This window comes from Triturus cristatus, chromosome 1_2, assembly GCF_964204655.1.
Source record: "Triturus cristatus chromosome 1_2, aTriCri1.1, whole genome shotgun sequence".
Classification (NCBI taxonomy): domain Eukaryota; kingdom Metazoa; phylum Chordata; class Amphibia; order Caudata; family Salamandridae; genus Triturus; species Triturus cristatus.
This window is the reverse complement of record NC_140580.1, coordinates 326,647,324-326,660,888: the sequence shown is the minus strand read 5'-3', so window position 1 is coordinate 326,660,888 and position 13,565 is coordinate 326,647,324. Positions and strand designations below refer to the sequence as shown.

At 42.8% G+C, this 13,565-nt stretch overlaps 1 protein-coding gene across 8 annotated transcripts in view; it reads right to left on the bottom strand.

The window, feature by feature from the left end:
* PAX2 (paired box 2) overlaps nt 1-13,565 on the bottom strand; it is a 133,383-nt gene that overhangs the window by 76,838 nt on the left and 42,980 nt on the right. For all 8 annotated transcript variants that reach the window (XM_085603893.1, XM_085603896.1, XM_085603898.1 and 5 more), the window contains exons 4-5: nt 12,634-12,719; nt 6,056-6,175 (exon numbers count right to left, since the gene is read on the bottom strand). In XM_085603893.1, the coding sequence (XP_085460019.1) occupies nt 6,056-6,175; nt 12,634-12,719 (206 nt within the window). The remainder of the gene's footprint in view (nt 1-6,055; nt 6,176-12,633; nt 12,720-13,565) is intronic.

Below are 13,565 nucleotides of genomic sequence, written 5' to 3'. Positions count from 1 at the left end.
CGTCTCTTCCCTTCCTCCTGTCGCTCAGCTCACACTGTGAGGCGAATCGAGATTGGCAGATGGCAGAGGACTCTTCCTCGCTTCACTGACAGATAGCTAAACAGTTTGAGATTCGCAAGTACTCTTGAGCACATTTCAGGTAGTGTAACAACAATTATGCTGACCCGGCTACACCTTCTTAGAGAACTCATTGTTGAGATCAAACCCAGGGGGTGATTGTCAAACATGCCAGGCTGGGCACATGGCTCACAGAAACAGAGCAGTAGCTGAGAGATTAGCAGAAGATGTGTTCTGAGAACATCAAGAAGAGTATTTCTGCTCATATAGTCTTTACCAAAGGTCAACACTGCTGAAATAGCATTAAATCCTCTGTGTACTAAAAAAACACTAGAAGCTGCTGCTAGCAAAAGAAAGACATCCTGGCAAAAAATTGTCTTGCCTGCAGTTAACCTAGGGCTCCACTCCACACACTGTTGCTGTGAGGTGGAACATACCTTTTGTTCTGCATGCTGGAGGAATCCGAACAGGACGTGGGTAGTTCTCTCAAGGGAGAGAGTGGAAACTTCTGTTGTTTAACTGTTTGAGTGCTTTGCAGCATCTCCCCTGTGGATTTGTCATTGACTTGACACAAAGTATGGATCATAAGGGGATCCTTGCGCTTTTGCTCCAAATCATATTATGAAGGTTATTTTTTGTTCAACAATACAAAGAAGGAGTGCTATCGACTGTGACTTAATGCGCCTGTTCCAGGCATTTTGTGTATAATCTGCAGTTAGAAAACGCAGATTCTTGCAGGGTTTTCAGGGCTTTCCCATCCTTTCATGCTCACTGTGTGTATGAAATAATTACTATTGAGTTCATAGGAGCTCCTCTTATGCACAGATGCTGCAAAACTCTGTTTGCTGTAATTGGGAGAGAAAGAGATTGGCAGAGGGACCAGAAGACAGAGAGAAAATTGGGTCTTTATGGCACCTGAAAACAAGCATTGGTAATGCATCGGTTTCGCCTATGTAATGATTAAAGAGCTGTTTTAATTAATTATCATCTGAGAGAAAGAACGAACTCCCTGACAGATAACACGAGAATGGAGAGGATGTGGCACAGAGGCCAGAGCTGTAGACTCAAGAGCTGGGGATCCCGATTCGAGTCTCGGGGCGGCGCACAACATCCTGTGATTCTTTGCAAATCACTTAATCTCTCCAGGTGATACATTGTTATATAAATATGATGCAAGAGTAAAAGGCAAAATGTTATAAGAATATAGTTCCACCAAAGTGGATGTTAACAATATTTCGGTGGCGGAAAACTGATAAGAGAAGCACACGAGAAACAAGCATTGGTAAATGCAGTAAAATCTGCTACAGCCATTAGAAAAGGAGAAAGGTAAGTGGCATGCACAGGAGTCATTGAGAAACCAGGAAAGAGATGAGTTGGGATGTAAGCCCCATTTAAGTTTATATTAAAAACAATAGATTTCTCAAGCACACTGCAAGGGCTGTGCAGGCGAAACCTAATAAGATAGCACTAGGAGAAGCAGGGGGTCATCTTGGTATCGGTATTGTTAATAAGCACTCGTACACTGTGACATAAATGAGAAGAGGTGAAGGGATACCGGATGGGAGAAAAAGTGATTGTCAAGATCCAAAAGATCTATGTGATCAAAACGACAAAAGAAAACAAAAGGCGTGGAAACATTTTCACCATAAAAGACCCCCATCAGGGTGGATTCATCAACTTGGTAACCATCAATCATTAGGAAAAATACGAGGGCATGAGTTTGAGGTAAAGGATTCACCAGAGTGAGGATGCACAAGTGAGTGCTATGTCCACATCCTATGCAGTGCACAGGAAATGTCAGTTTCTGCAGTAGCCTGATATTTTTATATGCACTGAAAAGACTGCAGTAGGGATTCTCCTCTTCCTGGCATCATCAAAATGACAAAGATGGTGATTTCCAGGGGTGGAGAGGGGAGGGGGGTATTTTCATCTCTGTGTACAATCAGGCAGTGTCATTCTGGCTATAATCAATTCTTTAAAAAAAATGGAGTTACAGTGTGCATTGTTTTAAATGCTGGCAAAAAAGGCCTAGGCATGTCTCTTCTCATGGTGGCTAAACAAAGCCATACAAGGTGTTGTATGGCCTAATCTTCTGTTCCCACGATTACGGCAGCCATCTTGTACTTTCTGTCCAGCTTTATATGGTAACGTCTCAATGCACTGTGAATTGTTCCCTTTATATCACAAAAGGCAGGCAATTGACCAAAAAGTCAAGGTACACTTTTGCAGTAAAACCTTTTCGATTTGCTCTTCACCCTTGTACTCCTGGTCCCTCTCTCTTGAAATAAATGTAAAATTTGTATATGCCGGGGGCACTGGTAGGCCATGTCAAGATGCAGGCAATCATTACAAATAGCATGCTGAGCCTTCAGCATCACAGGGGAAACAAAGGCTCACAGGGAGAGAATTCTGATTTTGCACCCTGTGCATCCCTGCAGGATAAGACCCCGTTGTCCACTGCCGTAGCCGTACTGTGCATCACTCTGGCTGCCTTCACCGACCAGGGAGTTTGGCTACATCATCTTGACACATAATTATCTCCCCTCTTCTTAATCATCCCTGCTGCTCCTACTGTCTAATGCAAGCAACAGCAGCAGCAGCAAAGATGACACTGAAAGAGAAATCGCAGAGGGTGTATAGAGAGCTAGTGAAGGGGAATTGAATGTTCAGCAGGGAAAGGGCAGTGGAGGCAGTAAAAAAGACAGCACGAGGAAAAGCCGTCAAGGCAGAAAGTTCTAGTAAAAGACCAAAAAAGATAATAAAAAATATGTACTGGAAAAAAAGGAAGTCAATGAAAATTTAAAAAGGAGACACGAAAATGCTAAGAAAGATGGTTCAAGAAACGTATAGCAGAATTTGCAGTGCAAGGAAAATATAGACAATGAACGAGAGATATACTACACCTGGAAAATTATAGAAAAAGGGGTAAAAGAAAAAGAGAAAAAGCAAAATAGAGAGGAAAATAAAAAAACAGAAAATGTGATTTTGAATTAAAGGGTGGCCGGGATTAAGATACAATATAAGAGTTCAAAGACAGCAGAAGGTAGTCCAAGGAATACATAGACAGGAAAGACAAAAAAACACTGAAACAACTGAGAGACTGAAAAATCAGAAAGCGTTAAAAAGTCTGAAAAGTGAAAACTCAAGAAAAAGCTTAAAAATCCCAGGGTTAAAATAAAAAAACAGAGAGTCCATGTTAAAGATCATAAAAGACAGGCACAGTAGACCAATAAAATGACCTTGAATGACAGTGAAGGAACCAGACCTATATAGAGGCAGTACACAGAAAAGACTAGAAAATGACATTCCAAGAAAAGAACAGAAAAGTCAGTCCATGTAAAAGGTAGTACTCAAAAACCCTGAAATATGGCAGTCAAGGTAAAAAACAGAAAAAATGCCCATAGATATTGTAGAAAAACAATTATATGAAAAAACTTAAAAGACAATACAAAACAAAGTTTGAGAAAAAGATGCTAAAGAGAGTCCATGAATTACATAGTAAACCAAAAGTACAATAAAAATACCATGGTACAAAGAGTGAAAATAATCTAAATAAAAGACAAAAAGATTTAATTATATTAAAAGACAAAAAAAAATCGTCCAGCGAAAGGACTGACAAAAAAGACTCTGATCAAAAGGTAGAAAAACATACAGCTCAAGTAAAAGACTAAGGGGTCCATTACGATGTCCGCCCGCCACGGAGCCAGGGACCGACCGCCGAAGTTGCGGCAGTCCTGCCATGTGTATCAGGATGCGCCCGCAACACTGGCGGGTGCATCCTGGTCGTTTTACATTGCGGGTGGATTTGCTGGCTGCAGTCCCGCTCGCAATGTAAAAGGACTGTGCACAGCATTGCCATGCACTACATGGCAGGCACCACGTGGTGCCTGAAACGTAGTGCATTGCAATGAGGCGGTGTACCATAGGTACCCCCCATGTGCACCCCCCACCCCTCCGACACCTTGGGGGCCAGCAACAAGCCCCCAACAGCAAGGACCGCATGCCTTTCCATGGCGGCAGCGCCATGGAAAGACGAATCTCTGCCTGAATCATAATATGGATGGCGGTGTCTTGCAGACACCGCCACCATATTGTGCCCCTTTTCCACCAGGTCTACGAGTCGACCGGTGGAAAATCGGCGGCCGGTCTTTCCGTCCGCCACAGACCCCTCAGCCATACTAATATGGAGGGTGGTCATCCAGGCATGGATGGCGGACCGATCGCCCCCCGCCGGGCAAGCGGTGGCTACCACCGGCCCAGCAGGGGCGATCCGCCCGCCATCCTAATGGGCCCCTAAATAAGGAGTGAAGAGTAACATTGAAAAGGACATTGGCTCAGGAAAAGAAAGAAATTCCTGAGAAACGACCCAAACAAGATATAGTCAATGAAAATTAGACCCCGGCAATACAGTAGAAAAAAATGACGATGGAAAGTTAAAAAATTACACAGTCCTGAGATAAAATTGAAAAAAGATAGTGAACACAAGTACTGAAAGACAATCCAATTGAAAGGTCAAATGTGGTACATGGAAAAAATGGAAAATTCAAGAAAAAAAGCAAAAGAAACAGTCCTACCAAAAGCTAGCAAAAATGGCAGTTCACAATGAAAAGAGGGTGGATAGACACAATCCTATGAAAATGCCCCCAAAAAGCTATGCACAAATGTAACTAAGTACTGAGAACAATAATGAAAATGCACACAAAATAACATTTTTGTGTCTTTTTCTCTAAGCCATCAGCTTGCTGGCTACATTTTGAAACCAAACAATCTCATGTTATGGTGACTAAGCCAATAGCCTACAACCACCCTTTGAAATGTACAGTATAAAATATAAATTGTCTGAGATCACCCTGCTTCCCTCTCAATCCCCTCATCCCGCTGAAGCTTTGTATCAAAATGTTTCACATAGAAACAAAGCTCTCCAAAAGCTGGGCCTCATGGGCGTCTGGGTGGCACAGGCAGAATCATTTGTCCTATTTCTATGTCACCAGCTGAACATGGTATTTATGTAAAGAACTGCAAGGTTTATCCTTAATCCTATGCTAATCCAACGACTCCCAAATCTTTGAATTGTTTGTAGTACATCCTAAACTGAAAACATTCACCCCTAAACATAGGGCACTTAGCCAGATAGGGGCACCGGTGTCCATGTAAGTCAGGGAGGGTAGGATCCATGCAGTATTTTTAGGTTATTCAGATAAGAAAACTTAAAATGCAATGCATCTGAAAGGCAGTCATTTACATAGACTCTGGCTATCCTGAAGGTATAGCATGGTCCCAAGTTCATAGATCTATGTTTCACTCCTCCTGGGAGCTAAGGGAAGGTTGTGAGGTTTGTGAAGCCTGTGACAGTGTGGATGGATATAGTGAAGGTGCACTTTAAAGGGCTTCTCTCGCTGGCGGTGTTTAAAATGATTGCTTTTTACAAAACTATGCACATATCACAAAAGCACTCAAAATATTATGAAATTCACCTTCTGCTATCTTGTGGGAAACAGAATGTGAGGGAAAACCCAAAGCCATGTGAAATGCTAGCAGGAAAGTGGTTCAGAGAGAAAATGCCTGCTTTAGAGACATTTTCTGCTTAAGCTCAACACACTCTCTGCTGAGACATCAATTTCATGCAAACAAAACAAAAATGGACAGAGCTCTCACGCACTTGTAGGGATACCCTAGCTTGCCCACAGTTCAGTTCTAGGGCACAGGCTACCTCTGAGTTTGGTTACAGTTCGTTCCAGCAGAGAACAGTGTTAAGTTAGCTCCACCGGTGGGTGCCCCGGCCCTGCCCCCTGATCAGGTGTCTGGAAACAGGACACTGTCATTAAAGACTCGGGAAGAAGAACCTCCCGGACAGCAGTATGGTGCGTGGAGCCAGCCCTTGCTGCTAAAAACGATCTGGCCTCAGAGCAGCTGGACTGCCGGAGCCTGAAATCAGAGCCTGTTCACAGGTGACAAAGGATAAAAAAAGGAAAGGGTGAGGTTCGCTCTTCTGCCCTACCTTCATCGCGTTTCCTCTTCTCGCCGTTGGACCGCGGGATGCCCAGGATCCCATTAATGGAGTACGAGCCCACTGGATCATTGGCGGCGCTGGATACGGGAGGGGACGCTGTGTTGGGAACTGGACAAAATGAAAAAGGGGAAAAAAAGATGGCCATGAGGTGAGCTGCATACCACTCGCGGCAGTACACCTCCCTGAACATTGCATTACTCAATTCATACCACCATAAGATGGTTCCACCCCGTACCGTACATGAGGATACTGACAACGCATCTACTCAGGCCTTGCCGCATTACCCGCTTGCACATCTACACTCCTGTATATCTATGAGCGAGTTAACAAGAAGGCTGTACCGTAGTCTGCACAGGATGTTAACTTGCAAGAGATCATGTTAAGAAAAGTGCACCATCCTTATATTGTGACCCATTTACCCCACTGATCTTCAACTCTGACATTAAAAGTGACATTCATGACATCACGCATAACTATCCAATCACTTTAAATGCATGGCCATTACTGTGGACAGTGTATTAAATAAAAGGGGTTATTTTTCTAAAGAATGTTGTGTCACCAGTTATGACACAGACAAGGAAAGCAGTTCAGTCCATGTTTACCAGAGTGGGCAGCCTGCTCACACTGTGGCTGCAAGTGGATGCAACTGCAATATGAATCTATTATATTAGTTAATCCATCAAATATATCATAGACCGACCAATGCAGTTTGCAGATCCTTGATGGCATGGTTTATATTTGGAGTACTGTGGCAATATTGTTGCCTCTATCAGTGGTGACATCATCTATGATGTCATGAATGATGTAACTTGCATCGCCAAGCATGAGATCATGTGTAATGCTATGAAGTAGTTCCTGAGATCATGTGATGTCTGTGGCTTCGGCCAATTGTCCATGTGGGACGATTAGTTAAAGCTGCAAATTCACCATTTCTAGTTTTCTAACCAATGTTAGAAATGGGGGTCTCTAGTTAGCAATGGCTGGCCACTGTCCAAGTAGGGACCCTTCTTCCTAAGTCAGAGTAAGCGGGCTACACCCTTTGATAACCCCTGCTCAACCCTGTGGTAACGTAGCACGAGCAGCTAGGCTTATCTCAGAGGCAGTGTGTGAAGCATTTATGACCATACACAGTAACACAGTGAGGAACACTACAAAGGGACACCACACAAGTAGTTATAAAAATAAGTATCTTTATATATAGATTTACCACAAGACCAATAATAGTAAAAATCCACAATACTAGAAAAATAGGGTTACTCTTAAAATGCTGCAAAAATAGTTCAAAGTGTGCAAAGAGGAGTTCAGTTCAAAGCAGTGGTCTCTGCGACCCTTTTACTAACAAAGTACCTGGATTCTGTAGCAAAGCAAACAAAATGTCGCTAAGGAGTTGTAGCGATGATTTTCCTCATGCGTGACCAGCGATGCGACTTAGATACTGCTAAAGACCTCCTAAAATTGCATTTTCGAAATGAATCTATAGATATATTCTTCTCTTGGCAAAAACATAACAAAGGGGGTGACGAGCAGATAGCCACACACATGAAGAATGAAGGATGAGAGGTTTGTAAACTTTAGTGGCATTACTAAATCGCATTACAATAAAATGACGCAATCCTCGATCGGCTATACAGTCAAGACAATTCTGTCAGATCATGCCCGTTCTGAGAGATCTTCATTGCTCCCATCACCAGCAACCATCAAGCGACCATTATACACAGTCACAACTGAACAAACCAACATACTTAGCCAATCTCTTCCCTATTTCAAGGGACAAAACAGGACTCAGAATTCAAAAATACCTACAACTCGAAGTAACTAAACTCAAAACCTCTTTTGAGCCGCGAGTCTTCTCTGGAGCTGTGACCTTCGCTTGGATCTCTTTCCCTCCGGAACTAAAAATAAATTCCCCCTTCTGACATTACAAAAAGACCTATAAATGCACCCCTTTCTCCACCATCTGAATGAATTTGCTCTCCTCCATTTTAGAATAAATGACACATTTTGTGTCCTAATCTCTATCAATTTCCTGTCTCTTAACAAGTTCCAAGAACTGCCAACAAAGCTATTGCAATATCCTTTCTAAATGTGATGTTGTTGTTTGTGATGTACTCCATTTAAGTTTATTGGAAGGTGCTCTAATTCTCCTTTGGAGGCTGATTCGCTACATAAAGCTGGTAAATAAATAAAAAGTATATCCCAATTCCATTACTTTATATGAAACAATGTGTTTTTTCAACGCTCACAATGTTGGCAAATTGATAATTTGTGGAATCCCTAATGTCTTTAATCAATACGTATATAGCGCCTATCTTCCTTTAAAGGTATCAGGGAATCAGGGACCTGAACACGCTGGATGAATCATTTGAAAACCATTGCTGAATGTTACAGATTGCATCCTATTCAGGTACTACTGATTTGACCTTTATTACCATTTGATGCATGAGGAACATAGTGTCCTATTCAGGTAATACTTTGGTACCTTTATAACTGCTGTCGAAACCAAAAACATAGCATCCTATTCAAGTAATGCTTCTGTGCCCTTTTTATCTGTTGCTGAAGTAGCTCAATGTTAGACATAGTATTTAATTCCAGTAATACTTCTTTAACCTTTATAACCATTGCTGAGCATGAACCATAGCATCCCGTCCAGGTAATACGTCTGCAACCTTTATAACCATTACTGAACGTGAAACATTCCATTCCATTCAGGTAATACTTATATCAACTTTAAGTGAAAATAAACAATAGTCTTTAACCACAGTCAATCAGAGACACCTACCTACTAATGATGACTTCCTTTTTAGGTCTCGCCTGACCCAGCGCATGCGCTGGACTGGCGAGACTTATTGAGAGGGCTATCAACTTTAAGTGAAAACAAACAATAGTCTTTAACCACAGTCAATCAGAGACACCTACCTACTAATGATGACTTCCTTTTTAGGTCTCGCCTGACCCAGCGCATGCGCTGGTCTAGCGAGACTTATTGAGAGGGCTCCAAAAAGTGCTACCAGGCCAGCTTAGAGCTACAGTGCATGTGTGCGGGTGCGTGCGCCGCGCTTTACCATGATTACTTTCACTTTCGCGGCCGCACGGCCATTTTGCATAGCCAATAGGTCTCGCTTTTGGGACCTTATAAGTATTTAGTTATGCAACTGTTGCGTGGCTAAACACTTATATGGTCCCAAAGGCGAGACCTATTGGCTATGCCAATGCTAGTTAATTCTGGCGGTCAGTAGCGGCTGCCCCTAGGGGGTGCCAGGGCGTCGACACCCTGCCTCACTCTGCCACTACTGCTTGGCATGTTACAGCTTTTACTCGAAAGCAACCCTTCTCACCGATCGTTTGTTTGCATACAAAAACTGTAATATTATCTTGCCTGCAGAAGAGGGCTCCACTGTCTGTGTTGCTTATGTGTCAGGTGGGGGCTGCTACAGCACGGCATCGCACAGATACAGTACATATCGGACATGCTGCACTAGTGTCATGCAGTGCAGCCTGTCAGCTAATGGAGCTTCAGGGCTTGTCAATCACATGACCCTTTGCCCTATAAGAGGTTGGAATGGAGAAAAAAGGCCTACCTCGGTACTTTCAACACTATTCCAGCTTCTGATTGGGTGGAAGCTCGTGGGTCTGCCTCTGGGGCTGCAGATGGCCAGGGGAGTTGAAAATCATGTGCCTGCCGCAGACGTTGTGTTTAAAAGCCCGACTGTGTGTTTGTCTGTGTGCTGGGGAGTGCATGTGCATATCTCTGTGCTAGGGAGTACATGTGTATATCTGTGTGACTGTTTTTGTGTGCATGCCTGCAGCTATGTGTTTATGTATGTCTGCTTGTATTCCTGAGTGCTTTTTTAGATGTATGTGTGTGTGTGTCTGATATGAAAGCCTGGCCTCGGGGTTGACAAGGCCCGAGGCAGAGTGCTGTATAGTGCTTTTGCGCTTCTAGGCACCCACCACTTCCACAATTCACATACCTCCCCTGCTGGAGGACCAGGCATCTTTAGTGGTGGACTGAAATTTTAATGACTTCCTAAACACACTCAGAATGTTCCAGTAACTAGTAATTTGTACTGTTTGTTGAATGAAACCTGCATTTGGCTACAAGTACAATTGCATGAGCTCATCTCCATCAGAATGCCAATGGGTTTAGGGGTACAAAGTCATGAAACTCTCTGCCTCCTCCGCAGAGAAAGAGACAGTGAGAGAAAGACAGAAGGGTGTAAGAGGAACAAGATCAAGAGAAAGAGAGGACGAGATATTGAAAGAGGTCGGGAGTGGAAGAGAGAGAGAAACAAGGAGGTTTGAGAAGCATAAAGACACACAACAAAGGCTGAATGAATGATGAGCAGAGAGAGAGAATGCAACAAAGCGTGAGGGTGACAGAGAGTGAGAAAAAGAGAGAGAAGAAAGAGAAGAGAGAGATATTAAGCAATTGACTAGACCGATAACCCCCCCACCCACCACGAAGGAAAACATAACCGCGCAACAGTGAGAAAATAAAAAAAGGACAAGAGGAGCTACTTCCTACAAAAAAAAAATAATGTAGCTTGTATGATGAAGACCATGGCTGTTCCCTGCCGCATGATATTATAGGGTGCACACACTCACATGCCCCCTCCTACCCTGAGGAAGAAAGACCCAATGCTGGAAGGGCCAAGTGGCGTCGGCATCCTTTTTTTAAATCACTACAGCAACAATTACTTTTTTCAATTAAGTCTCCTACATTCTGCCTCCCCCCCCACCCGAGATTAGCAGTGTAAATTTGCTAGACCAAATTAAAAGGGACTTGTTGCCTGAGTGCAATAAACAGTGCTGTGCATGTTACACTGAGTCCGATGCCCTGGGCGCTTTGCTTAAGAAGCCCTACTTCTGCAAAACATAGCCGCTGATCTACTGCGTAGAAGATCACAGCACGCAGCCAATTACTGGGTTTTCCTAGTATGGTTAGACCTATTTTATAAAGTATCCACAGACATGTTTGAGGGGGGAGATTGGCACCCGTGACTATCCGAGAACAGCGCTTTACGGCCACAAGAGTAGTATAAAGCCCTGTACTACGCTAATATACAATGGAATATTACCTCCTCCCTACGCTTCTCTTCCAGCGATACATCCCATCTCCTATTGTCCATTCCACAGTTAGGAAGACAACTCACTACTCATTTGCTTTACCAAATACGGTGCTTTCTCTATCCTAGCCTTATTATAATAAGAATTGTCAAAAACAGTAAGCCCAGCTTTGTTTTTGTTATTTCCAGGGGCACATTTGGACTCGAGCATATTGTAGGAAGAGCACGGACTGTAAATACTGTTCTTAGTTCAGCCAGACACACAATCAGCTGTAAAGCCAGCAATTGTATAATTTGCGTAGTTGTGAAGATACATGCATACAGAAATAAATACAGAAGCCACCTGTCATCCATCTTCGTTCACTGTTCTGTTCAACAGTCACTCGCATTATGTTTCAGCCCCCCACAACATTCAGCATTGGGCAATGGTTCAGCCCACTTCAGCTATTGGGTGTCTTCCAGTATGAGTGACAGCATTTTTCATGATCACGTGTGCACAGCTCCCAACAAAGGATTGCACATCAGTGCCAGGGCTTGGATGGCTGGGCTCACGTTCCACTTTTTTCTTTATATATATATATATTTGTTTCTGTATATGGCATGATTGAAAAAAATAAAAACATTTACTTGTTTGCCAAGGCCAGACGTATTGGCTTTTCCAACGGTGGTTTCATCTGGCTGGACAGGCTGGGCAGGCTGTTACAGAGACTATAAACACTGCCCTATTTGTACCATGTGCTTTTGGCAGAATACACATGCTCAGCTACCATCACCGCTGTACTGTTTGTTTCATCTGCTTTGTGCTCGTAGAGTCTATTTGATGTTTATGAGTTTGTAACATGTTGCATAGTTGTGATTTGTTGCAACCATTGTAAGCCCTGATACGAATTATAATGAAAAAACCACTCAAACTCTAGATATACTGTTTTGTGTGTCTTTTGTAGTCGGATAAGCACACACAGAGTGAGAGGGGTGCTACATTGGTGGACTTCCTGTCTGGTTGAATGTAGCCTGTTTCAATTTCCTGTCACATGACCACCCCATGAAACCCCTTCTTATTACCTTGTGGTTAGACTAAAAGGAGCAGGAACCCTCTTTGGCGCCAGGGTGCAGTAGCAGGGCTCACCTATGAGAGTGGTGTCCCCTATGCCCAACGGCCTCCTCTGGGCACAGGTCAAATGCAGGCTAAGAGCCGTGACCTCGCAAGCCACAGACAAGCACTGCAGCCATGGAAGCGCTTTCTTTAGCCAGTTAAGAGGTTAACATGTATAAAGTGTAGAGCGGTTGCCTCGTGCATGAAATTCTGTACCCTATAGTTTGTTCTGAGATTAGCTATATAGCTAAATTCCCCATGTAAAAAGTGTCACATGGACAAATATGGTAACCGCTGTCCTGCTGCAGGGCTCACTGTTCTGCTGCAGGGCTAACACATTTAAAAGAACAAACACGCCGCCTTACATGCCAAACTCTGCCAAGTCTTTCTTTTTGTGTGCTCCTTACCAATGGTGTGGCCAGGCGCGCTGACTGGGGTACCGCTCCCATCGGGCGTTGGGTGGAAGGGCTGCTGAACTTTCGTTCTGATGATCCTACAAAAGGAATGAGAAGAACAGGTTAAAACTTCAAATAGTTTGTGCCCACACCTCACAAATGCATTTTATAGGTCAACTGGTTTGGACAAAAGGTATGTTTGCCAGTAGAGGAATCTCCTATTATTAATGTTTTGAGATGAGCAATAGAGTTCTACTGTATGATTTCCTGGAAGAGTTTGGCAAATTCAAGACAATCAGACGTTGTGGTGGATATGGAATCTAAAGATTGTATCCAAAAAGACATCCATCTATCTATCTATCTATCTATCTATCTATCTATCTATCTATCTATCTATCTATCTATCTATCTATCTATCTATCTATCTAGCCATCTATCTATCTATCTATCTATCTATCTATCTATCTATCTATCTATCTATCTATCTATCTATCTATCTATCTATCTATCTATCTATCTATCTGTCTATCTATCTAGCCATCTATTTTTCTAAATTTATATTTCTATAAATATCCATCCATCAGTCTGTCTTTCTAAATGTATATTTCTACAATTTTCCATCCGTCAATCTATCATATCTTTCATACAACCTTATTTTACGGAAATGCTTCATACCCATTTCTAATCACAACCCTCCTTTCTTTGAGTGCATCAACCTCTGAAGGTTAAGAGTAAATGCATAGGACAAACATCTCATCTGAATGATGTCCCTTCCTAATATTGCCTATGAAGATCATTAACCTCATTACAGATGAGACCTGAAGTTTCCATTTTGGAGAGGCTTTTGGAAACTGTCCATCTGCCCTGCTGGTCTACACTGTTGCCAGTCAATGCGGAATTTTCTAGTTCACGCAAACGTCCTTTTATCATCTAAGCCAGGTTTA